Below are 11,521 nucleotides of genomic sequence, written 5' to 3'. Positions count from 1 at the left end.
GGCTTTAGCGGGCCAAACAAGCTTAGTGACCTGTAATTTTTTCGGCTTCGCAAGAGCTGAAAGGCATTCGGCCTCATGCGCGGGTGATGACATGTTGCGACTATGGTGCGCTACAGGTGGGGTGGAGCATGAAGTTTGTGCCTGATGCGCAGTCCCCTGTTTGTGTACGCACACTTGGACGGTCCGACCTTGGTGACCGGACGGGCCATAGAGGGATCAGACAATCTAGTATTATATTCGGACCGTCCGGTCGTGCTGGGCTTCGCTTGTGACCCTTGTGTCGGGCTCGGTGTGACTCCAGATTGTCCGACGTAAGGTGCTGGGAGGTCTGTGATCGTGCGAGGACTGTTCGACCGTGCCCAGAGCCGATCTACTGTGTAGCGAGTGCGGCAGCAGCATTTGCCCCAAATATGAGTTCATCGGCATACCACAATATGACTTGGACTGAGAAGCCCTATTTGTTGCCGATGTGTTTGACACAGTTATTTTAGTGCCCAATACATGTGATAAAAAGCCAGACGTATGCGTTTTTTCTAATACATGTGTCATATGCTCTATATCCTCCATTATACTTTTAATCTGATTACCGAAAGAAAATTTAATAGATTGAATATCGGCTAATGGCGTGCTTTTATTTACAATGGGAGCTGTTGCAGCAAGGCTGACAAGGAATCATGCTTTATTCCTCTCTCCTTGACGACCTTCTGGTGGCGATCTATCTTGAAGTGTGAGGGCTACCATTTCTCTGTCATCTTGTCTATATGAGCCTTTTATTGTTGGAACTCCTCGTCCAACCTTTTCATGTGATCTTCATTCTCATCCTCAGCGGCCGGCGAGTTAGTCAGCATTGTGTTAATGTCTGGGGCAACATTGTCGTGATCTTTGGGATTGGGCATTACAGATGATATGATAGGTCTAATATAATAGATCTAATCTAATGGATCGGATTGGATATATTCGAGTTTTTGTCTCCAGCGGAGTCGCCAAAAAGTGTGTTGGCGCCGATCTAGACGCCAATCATTGCGAGGTGTACCGACGGCGGTGCTCTCTGTGGCAGCATGGACAGTCCGCAGTCTAGGCTGGACGATCCACGACCTACCACAGGAGTTGAGTCTTCTCTGCACCGAGTCAGACGGTCCGCGTGTGCGTAGAGGCAGCGACATTCTCTAACATCACCTGGAGCTGGCCTCGAGAGGGACCCCGTCAGGGAGAAGAGATCTTAATATTTGTCTTGGCATCGGCATGACACTCAAGACGCCTCCAGACGACGTAGAGTCGAAGAGTGGTGAAGATTGAGGTGAAGAAGACTAAGTTACTGTCTACTTGTAGGGCAAAAGTAAATGAACGAGAGATATATTGATTTTGGTTGGATTGTTGGTATTCCAATTGGACGTACCTTTTCAAATATATAAGGGGAGGTTTGGACCCAATTCTAGATGTCTTCTAACAACCGCCACGAGTTTAGAGGGATAAACACATATGGAGATAGGAGTTAATCTGTCTGATCTGGTCTAATCACGAGGTGTGCGCGCATAAAGACAGACCATCCGTAGGTCGGACCGTCTGAGCCTCAGGGCCAGACGGTCCGCCCGCGTCTAGTAACGCAAACGGTGCTCAAGAGAGGTATTGATCATCTCAATCGTCCATTTTCTTCAGTCCAAGTGTCCTTATACATCGGCATCGGTCCAATTTCGCTGTAATAGTTTTTTAGAAGACAAGCATGTTTGAACCGTGTTGCGCTCTTGCTCGAATAGCTGGCATCGATATGTTCAGACTTCAGAGATATAAGCAGGGAATCAATGGTGCTTTCTTTTCCTTACATATGTGATGCAATAGTTTTTTTTGAGGAAACAAGCATGCATGAACAGTGTTACGCCCTTGCTTGAATAGTTGGCATCGATGTGTTCAGAAATATAACCAGGGAATCGACGGTGCTTTCTCCCATCCCTGCGGCGGCTCGACAGGTGGTGGTTGACCATTGAGCAGCTGCACTGCACCCTAGCCCCGGATGGATTTGGATTTCGGATGAGAGCGGCCGTGAATGTCCATGTTCCAACGTCATTGGTTAAGGGTCTGTCTCGTTCACCTAACAGTTCATCAAGTACAGAGCCACAGACCATTCAGAGATGCCCTTACCGACGCGAAAAGAAGAAGAAAAAAGCAACCTAAGATGAAGATCATCGCACACTACAGTACGATCACGCAGCACCAGATGATCGTCGTCTGTGGTTGTGTGGTGTGTGCACTGTGCAGAGCGGAGCTGAAGCGAGCGAGATGCGAAGCGCAATTCCCGCCCGCGGCGGCGCGCCCCGCCTCCGACAGCGTAGCCTGCGCCAGCGCACCACCGAAAGAAAATTCTGACGCCTGTCATGTATGGTGGTGTGGCGTCGCTCCACGACCACGCTCGTATTCGCCTTTCGCCACCCGCAAGGCCGCAGCGGCACCAGGACCGGGTGCAGTAGCAGCACTGCAGCAGGCTAGCAGCACCTTGGCTGTCCAAGGAACTACACGGAGCTCCGGGCCGGGCTCCACCCACGGTCGCCCGACCCAAACCGAACCATGTCCGGGCCCCGCGCATTGGGTCCACCACCGTCAGCCGCACGGGACCGTCACTGTCAACCCGGCCAGGCGCCAACGCCGCAACGGAGACGGAACCCCGGGGCCCACCACTCCGCCCCGCCTTTCTGCCGCTACCTGCCTGCTAGCCTGCCGCCCGCTACTAAACGCTACGGCTGCCGCTTTCCTCTCTCTCCTCTTCGGGCGATCGCCATCGCCGCCGCCGCCGCCGCCGCCCACAGCCCACTCCTGGCTCCACCACAGCCGCCGCCGCGACCGCAGCCGAAAGTGGCGGGGCGGTGCCCCCCCAAAACTCCCGACCCCCACTTCTCTAGGCTCTGGCCTCCCTGTCCGTCCCTCCGGTGCTTGTAGACTAGTATCCGGACGCGCGGATACGCGCGCACGTTTCGCGCATACACCACTGCTCTGCTGGCTTTGACCTCGGGGCCGATCCCTTGCTGCTCTTATTGACTCGGTTTCGCCTCCGTTGCTCTGCCTACCCCTGGTTGCTGTCATCGCCACAGGGTCTCGGTTCACTGCCGTTGTCCACTTCTTCTTCTCCTGCCGCTGCTCCTTGGAGTTTTCCGCAGGCCTCGCTCTCAGCTGCTGGGCTACTGCTTAGTTTCTTCAAAGGTATGTACGCTCCTTACGGCACGATCTGAGTGAACTGGGGGTTGTACTTGATGAGCTTCGGCTGGACTCTGGGATGGATGGTCTCGCTTCGCTGATCTGTGGATTTGGGCCATCATGCTGAGATGTTAGGGGTGAAGTGAAAGATCTGTTTGCCCTTTGCTTGATCAGAAGCGAAGGTGGCGGCGCCTCAGTTGTTCGTGTACCACGATCTGATTTATTTTCCCCTCGGATTGGGGATTAGGTTTTGGTCATAGAATCTGTAGCTGTTGCTAGAACGATGGTATGCCGTCGCTGGTGATCTGGTGGTCAGTCTATAAATTCAGGGCTAGGTTTGCTCTGTTCGGCTGACAAGTGCCTGCTGTTACTGATCTTGAGTTCAGCTTATAAATTCGAGGCCAGACTTGTGCAGTTATGACGAGGAGGGCTCTAATTGCAGTTACGATCGTTTGATCTAATGTGCGTTAGCTTTGTTTTGTTGATTTTCTTTTGAGAGACCTCCCCCCCCCCCCCCCCCCCACCCCTGAATCAGCTTGGTTTAACTCGTGCCGGAACTTAACTTGGCTTTATCAACTTAGCATAGCAGAAGCTTCCGAATTCTGTTGTATCTTCCCATCAATCCATACACTGCCTCTTTGTTCTACTCAGCTTAACCTCTCTATTTTCTTCTCGCTTGTTGTAGGTTTGTGTTGGAGGATAAGAGGGTTACATGCAATGGCCCTTGTGGCAAAACAAGCTCCTCTGTGTTTCAAGAAAGTTTTGAGGTTATCCATTAGAAAAGGCTATAGATTTGTTTCAGAACACCCTATCCTTTTCGGTTTTGGTGTTTTGCTCTATCTATTCTACAGATCTTCACCAAGGCTCTTTGTGTTCCTGCTTTCTTCTTCACCTGTAATTATATGCACTGCTCTTCTTCTTGGAATCCTACTGAGTTATGGAGAAGTTAATCTTCATGAGGCCAGTAAAGATCATAGGGACACTCCAGAAGTTTCAACTTCCATGGCTGGAAATTCGTCCAGTGATGTCCACTTTGAAGCAAATCAGAGACCTTCTGTACTTGAATTTAGGGAGAATGCATCAAACTTCAAAGAGAGGGAAACCAAACAGAAAGTTTCCTTCAGAGAGAGGGCTAGCGAGCATGTTGACCTTGATGATTATATCCCTCTTCTGAAGAGAGCTGGTGAAGAAGATGAGAGAGGTGATCGGGGTAACATATCTAGAACACTTACACCATTTCCTTCTATGGTCAATCTTCGCCAAGAGTCTGTGATAGGGGAGGACTTGACCTTCACCAAGAAAAGGCAATCGGAAGGTTCTTTTTTCATGCAGGATAGGGCCGACTGTCAGACTAGCCTATTTGATGAGGCCTGTCGGAGTGGTCTCAATGACAAAGATATACCTTTTGGTTTGTTTTCTTCTAGTGAGAATGTTAATAAGAATGCTGAGATGGAAGAAAAACTTAATCAACAGAGAGTATATGTAGATTCAGCAGCTATCAAAGAGAGAGATATTTCTGAAGCGATGACAACCGAAGAGCTTGCTGGAACTAGCAAACAAGCTGCTTCTGTCCCTATTGACCAATCGGAAAACAATGGCAGACTTAATGTTGATACTAGCAATGTTTTTGAGGACAATTTGCTTGATTCCTCTCTTGGCTCACCATGGGCAAGAGTTAGCAGTCAAGATGGTTCATCTGGTTTTGATTCTGATGAAACTGAGAGTTCTCCTGATGCTTCCATGACTGACATTGCTCCCGTTCTTGATGAGATTGATCCACTTTTGCGTGCTGATTCCAATCGCCCTGATCCTGTTCCTAATGATGATTCAGACACAGATTCTCATGTCTCAGAGGATCATCAAATTGACGATGATAGTAATGATGAGGGTGATGACATTGATGCTAAAGATAATGTTGAGGGGGAGAAGGAAAATGATGGGAAGGAAGCTGCATTTCTTTGGACTGCAGATGATGAAAAGAATCTGATGGATCTTGGATATTCTGAGATAGAAAGGAACCGCAGGTTGGAAATTTTGATGGCTAGACGAAGATCGAGGAAGAACATGACATTTGAAATCGATAACAACTTGATAGATGTTCATAGTGCTGGCTCTGGTAGAAGTTTAGATGATTTGTCACGCTTCCGTGCACAGGTACCTCCTATTGCAGTGCCAAGGAGGAACCCTTTTGACCTTCCATATGATTCTGAAGAAGCAGCAATTCCTGGCTCAGCTCCTTCAATACTGCATGCACGGAAGAACCCGTTTGACCTTCCCCTTGAACAGTCAAATGATAGTGTTGTCGTCCATGCACATGATATTTTAAACTCTGGAGAACCTGCGACTTCTCCTCGTCGTGACATGATCTTCAGAAGACATGAAAGCTTCAACTTTGGAAGGATGGATGTGATCCAGGAGAAGCGTTTTTCTAGACTGAAGCCATATTTTGTTCCTGAAACTGTGGAATGGAATGCAAGCAATTTCCAAAGACAGTTCAGTGGTAAGTCTGAGTCTAAGATGAGCTCTGTTACTGAATCTGATATTGCTTCTTCAGTTGCTGATCAGGAGGATCATAAGGACCAAGATGAAAAGGACCTTGCAGATGTTGGAAGTGAATGCTCAGATGGTATCAACTCCATAGATGTTGAACTAGACCACAGTGACATCGATGACCGTGAGATTGCTCTACAGCACTTTGTCTTTGAAAGAGCACAAGAAAGGGAAGCACATCTTGTTTCAACTAAAGGAAAAGGATGTGAAGAAGATTATGCACCAGAATCAACTGGGAGTTCAACGATGCCATTTCATGCAGTCCCTGACCTGCTTAGCTGGGAAGATGGAGATGGTAAGCAAGTTTGATATGGCAACTTTTGTTTGATTGCTTAATACTTGTATTCACATTTTTATTCGAACCACATCCCATTATGCAGGTGACAACAGCCTTGGTGCTAAACCTTCTTTCCAACTTAACACAGAAGTTAAATGCTCAGAATGGGTTTCTTCTTCCAGGCCACCTGTGGAGGGCGAATCTGATTCTGGGGATCTTCTAGAGTACCTTGACATTGAAGTTGCATCAAGCTCAAACACAGCCATACTTGGTGCAAACAATGCAGCTGAGAAAGGTGGAAATGTTGATCTCATGTCATATTCAAACGACGAAATTCCTTTAGATAACCTGATTCATCGGTCTATGGAGCTGCCTTCTGAATTTGTCATTGAAACATTGCCGGTCATATCTAGGGACCTACACCCTATCCCAGAGGAGAGAGTTGCTGAGAACTTCAACGTGCAAGAAAATCATGAAGCAGCAATTTTTACTGATTCAGTTGTTGCCTTGACTGGGTTGCATGTAATTGAGGAGCACTTTGATGATGGAACTGACAGAACTCTATGCTCTGAAGTTGTTTCCTCATATCCTCGAGCTAATGGTGTCACCCAATCTCCATCAAGTGAACATGCAGAAATCTTGAATCCCTTTGTTTTGATGGCTGCTGAACATAATAAGGTGGATATAAGCGACATGCATGGCGAAGCAACTGCCGGATATCTACTTGATTCTGATGATGAGGCTGGTAAAATCTATCCTGAGCCTATGGAAGGCAGTGGAATTGATGAAAGTTTCCTGTCTGAATTGGATGTGGTGGGAGACTTTGGAGTTGAACCGATGAGACTGGACCAGCAGGTGACAGATCAGGCTTCTCATGGTGATAACACTACCGATAGTGTTACTGCAGATTCTGTTATTAGTCCTCAGACATCTGACAATGTCTCCTTGACCATGTCGGAAGTTGGTGCTGAAGAATCCAGGGAGCAGTCTCCATTGGCTGATGACCTAAATGGCTCCGAATTTGGCTATTCGTTTGGAGCATCTCATGATGACCCTGAGCAGACTGTCTACAATCCTCGGAGACGGATCCTTGAAGCAAGCCCCTATGAAGCAATGATAATGAATGTGGAGATGAAACTACCACATGGTGAGTCAGAAGTGCCTGCTGATGATACACCATCACCAGCGACCTTAGCAGCTGGATCAAGTGAGCCAGAGGCCACTATCAATGAGTTAGCGACAACTACAGCTGATCCTGATATTACTGTTCTAGATGCAAAATCTCTGGAGGATATTGAGACTGCCTTTAGGCTGGTTAGTGATGGTGTGGTCTCTGAGGCCACCATGGGTACTGAAACTTTGCAGATCTCAGGTGCTGATGCTGCAGAGCCCAAAGGGGCTGCTGGAGAGCTGCATGTCATTGATGCGAAATCTGTGGACGACATACATGCTGCTTTCCAGAAGCACTTTGATGCTATTGTCAATAGTTCCTTGGAAGAAAATGAAGACAAGGATAGGCATGTAGAGATGGCAGAATCCATGAAGCCTGATCAACTTACTGAAGCAATACATGCCGAAAGTCAGCACAACTTGGGAGATGCTAGGGAGGCTTTACCAGCGGAGGAGGGTACAAGCGATATGAGTACTAGCGAAGCAGAGAGTCACAACAACATTGGTGCAGCATCCGATAAGGTCTCCGATAGCAGTGCCAAGAATACTGCGCAGGCAGTGGTGTTGGAGGTTTCTAGTGAAAGAGAAGAGGAAAGTGAACAGCAGTGAAGACCAGTGGATTGACTGCTGAAAGGAATCAATAGAATTCCACCATATATGAATTTGAGACAAAAATGCTCCCTGGTTTGAAGTTTGAAGGAGCTATAGCAAGCATTGATGGAGCGCTATTGCTGAGTTTCACGGGCTTGCCACTGTGCATATACTTCACACATTCAAAACACAAAGTTCTGAAGTAGACCTTTTGTGAATGCGTTTGCTTTTTATTTTTGCTATTGTTTTGAGGTTTTGGTGGGTTTGTTTTAGATTGATCCCCCCTCGTTTGGCTGTAATTTGAAGAGGTAAGTTTTGCCCAGACAGTTCGGTGTGGCTGCAGGGACATGGAACGATCTGTTCTGCCATGTGAATTGAGATTTTGTTGTATTGTTTGAACTTTGAACTAGCGAAGCTGGCAATAGAAGAACAAGATAGGTGTATTTCACCTTTGAATGTGTCGGTGACATTTATTAGTGTCCTTACCGTGAATAAACTGTTTAATTTACAGCGATCTGCTTATTTGTCAGCACTTGTCCTGTACCTCATGTACGGTTCTGGTGCCAACACAGCTTCGCTTGCTCGTGCGGTCGAATGTCTCCGAGTTCAGATGTCGCCCGTCCGTCAATTTCTGAAGGGTCGTTTCGTCTCCATTTCTGAGAGCGCTGACGTTGTTGTTTCCACGCAGAGATAACCTGACTGATTTCACCCCAAGAATCAATCTGCATTACATATGTTTTCACTCTTCGCTGCTGAAGGTACATGGATTCTAGTTATTTAGCCGTTTGTAAATATGATATTTCTCTATTTTTAGCTGGATATGCTTAGCTTCAGTTATCGGTAGATGGTCCCATTTGGTGGCTTTTGTTTCCAGTGATGCATTCAGACTGTCTTGTCTATCTCGTCACACATTATTCGCCATAAAGTCCACACGTTAGCATTGCTTTGCTTACGCAGTGGTTTCAGTGAGGGCATTTGAGTGCAAAAAAAAAAAAGGATGAAAAATGATAGGATACCGTCTGCTGCGCCGATTATTTATGATTGCTTGGGCATTATCTCTTGACATATACTAGTAAACTGGTTTTGTCTCTGGGTTGGCAGTTTGGCATTGTGGACCAGCACGACGAGACGTGCGGGCGCACGGGCACAGGCCTCGCCGGCCGCCGCGAGCGTGGGGCGCATTACCCGCTCGCTACGTCGCTTGTGTAGCAGTCTGATCCTTGACCCCCGTGGTCCACTGTCAGGCGCGTCGTGGGCTGGGTAGCAGCTGGCCAGCCGCCACCACCGCCCGAAATGCTTGACAACGAGTAGGATACAGCTTGTCAGCCTGCAGATTGGTGTGCTACCGTGGGCATATTCATCAGTGTGAAGATAGTATTCATCAGTAACTCCTGTCGTCTAGCGCGAGGAGGAGCCGTGTTGCCGTGCACCCAGCCCAGTGCCGATGGCTCCCAGATCAGTCCATGCCCGGTTCCTTCCGTTTTCCCTGACACGGTTCCAACTCTTCTTTCCCTGGAACTGGAACGCACCGCATCCGATGGGTCGGCGCCTGGGCCCCCGTGCCCGCGCATCGTATAAAGCCGCCCCTCCGCCACCCGACCTTGCCGCGTCTCCCGTGATCCCCGTCTCCAGCTCAGGAGCCAGCCACAGCCCACAGCTATTCATCAGCTTGACCTCCCCGTCCGCCCGCTTCTCGCGTCGAGGTCGGCCGCGCGCCACTCTGAATCCCCAGGGCACCACACCGCCGGACAACCTCGAGAAGAAGCACCGGCAACGACGACGAGCTAGCACTAGCAGTCAGTCACAGCCGGGCAAGGTACTAGCACACACGTCTCCTTATCGCTCTCATCTTTCACGATTGGTTTGACGCTCTAGATTGTTGGAGCCAGAACATGTCATTCCCAATGCTCTTTACTATTCTAAAAACACGGCATGCTTTAAATCCCCCTTTTTTTGAATCCAAGAAACGGATTCGCAGTCAGTTTCACACCCAGGAAGGATAATTATATGCATGTATCGTAGGATTCACACCGTTGAGTGCATGCAGATTGATTCGGACGAGCAGCCGATGATGATGCACGGGAACGGGCACGGGCACGGCCGTGTCCACCCGGCGTCCTCCAGCTCCGACTTCTCCGGCGAGATGAACCAGTCGGCCGTGTCCGACCCCTCCTCCAGCCCGCTCTACAGCTTCCACTTCGAGAAGCCCGTCCCGCCGCCGCCGCCCGCAGGCACGTACGTGGTGCAGGTGCCCAAGGACAAGGTCTTCCGCGTCCCGCCGCCCGAGAACGCGCGCCTCTTCGACCACTACACGCGCCGCGCCAGGCGCCGCCGCCGCGGCAGCTGCTCCTGCGCGTGCCTGCTCGTCGGAGCCGCAGTCGCGCTCGCCGCCGCCCTCGCCGGCGTCCTCGCGTGCCTGGTCCTCGGGCCGAAGCCGCCGGCGTACGCGGTCCAGGCGCTGGCCGTCTCCGGTCTCGTCAACGCCTCCTCCTCCCCGGCCGCGCTCTCGCCGGGGTTCGACGCGACCGTGCGCGCCGACAACCGCAACGGCAGGCTCGGCGTGCGGTACGAGGGGGGCCGGGGCCGCGTCTCCGTGTCGTACGGCGGCGCGCTCCTGGCCGACGGCGCGTGGCCGGCGCTCTACCAGGCTCCCCGGAACGTGACGGTGGTCGTGGCGAGGGCGAGGGGGTCCGGGGTACGGCTGTCGCGGAGCGTGCGAGGGCAGTTGGCCGCGGCGGAACGGCTCCGGTCGGTGCCGTTCGACATGGACGTCGACGTGCCCGTGCGCCTCCAGCTCGGCGTGGTCAGGACGTGGGCCGTGCCGCTGCGGGCGCGCTGCACCGTGGCGGTCGACAGGCTCGCGGCCGACGCCAGGGTGGTGTCCAACTCGTGCGACGTCAAGGTGCGCCTCCTGTCGTGGTGGAGGAACTGACGATGGCGCCATGGTGGCGGATTACATACTTGAGCACTTCTTGTTTGGTTTTAGGATGCGTTTTCCCCTCATTTGTAAGCTGGTTTGGTTCCCCAATGTGGATCTTGTCATCGTAGTATCATATCAGGAACGCTGTCAAATCGTCTTGCGACTAATGTCATGTTGGTGAGTTGCTCAAGAGTCGAGACTGAAGAATTGACTAATGTTTTGTTCAAGTGCAACTCAAATTTGTACTTACCATCCAACTAATTTGGACTTCAAACAATTCTTATGCTTCAGTGTTGACTGCTGCTTAATTTTGCTCAAATTTGGTGGGTGCAACACAGGGGAATATCAGAACAAATTTGCTAAAAAAAGTAACGAGCATCTTCACAAAATGTTTTTGGTTTCACAGTGTGGAAGCTTTTGCATAATAATTGTTGAAGCCGCCACAAACACAAAATTGGCAGAGCCAAAGCCGATTCAAAACATTTGTGGCTACAAATCTATGTGTTACTCTGTCTAGGGGCGAAGCCAGAATATAGATACAGAAGACCAGTATATAAGTGTCGGCGTTCCGAGACCGGGGGTATCTTGGGCCGACGAGTGAGTGTCGCCGCGTGCCCCAGCCCAGATGGGTCGAGCGCGAGGGCGAGCGCGAAGGGGGGAGAAGCGAGGCGGCCGGAGACCGGCGTGAGAGGTGGGAATCCCGCGGCCTTCGTGTTCGTCCCGCGCCTAGGTCGGGTGCGCTTGCAGTAGGGGGTTACAAGCGTCCACGCGGGAGAGGGAAGCGAGCGGCCCCAGGGGAGCGCCTGTCTCGTCCTCGTCCCCGCGCGACC

The 11,521-nt window shown here is 50.5% G+C and overlaps 2 protein-coding genes across 2 annotated transcripts; both read left to right on the top strand.

The window, feature by feature from the left end:
- The first annotated feature begins 2,400 nt into the window (after positions 1-2,400).
- Positions 2,401-8,285, top strand: LOC109944880 (uncharacterized). The gene is made up of 3 exons (XM_020550439.1): positions 2,401-3,189; positions 3,869-6,028; positions 6,114-8,285. The coding sequence occupies exons 2-3, from the start codon at positions 3,901-3,903 to the stop codon at positions 7,787-7,789; spliced, it is 3,804 nt and encodes a 1,267-aa protein (XP_020406028.1). The 5' UTR covers positions 2,401-3,189; positions 3,869-3,900; the 3' UTR covers positions 7,790-8,285.
- Positions 8,286-9,392: 1,107 nt separating this feature from the next.
- Positions 9,393-10,968, top strand: LOC100280818 (NHL25). Its single transcript, NM_001153738.2, has 2 exons — positions 9,393-9,587; positions 9,819-10,968. Exon 2 carries the CDS (start codon positions 9,840-9,842, stop codon positions 10,701-10,703), a length of 864 nt encoding a protein of 287 aa, NP_001147210.2. The 5' UTR covers positions 9,393-9,587; positions 9,819-9,839; the 3' UTR covers positions 10,704-10,968.
- Positions 10,969-11,521: the final 553 nt, after the last annotated feature.

The sequence above is a fragment of the Zea mays genome, chromosome 3 (assembly GCF_902167145.1).
Source record: "Zea mays cultivar B73 chromosome 3, Zm-B73-REFERENCE-NAM-5.0, whole genome shotgun sequence".
Taxonomy (NCBI): domain Eukaryota; kingdom Viridiplantae; phylum Streptophyta; class Magnoliopsida; order Poales; family Poaceae; genus Zea; species Zea mays.
The sequence above is the reverse complement of the archived record's forward strand: the minus strand, read 5'-3'. Positions and strand labels throughout refer to the sequence as shown.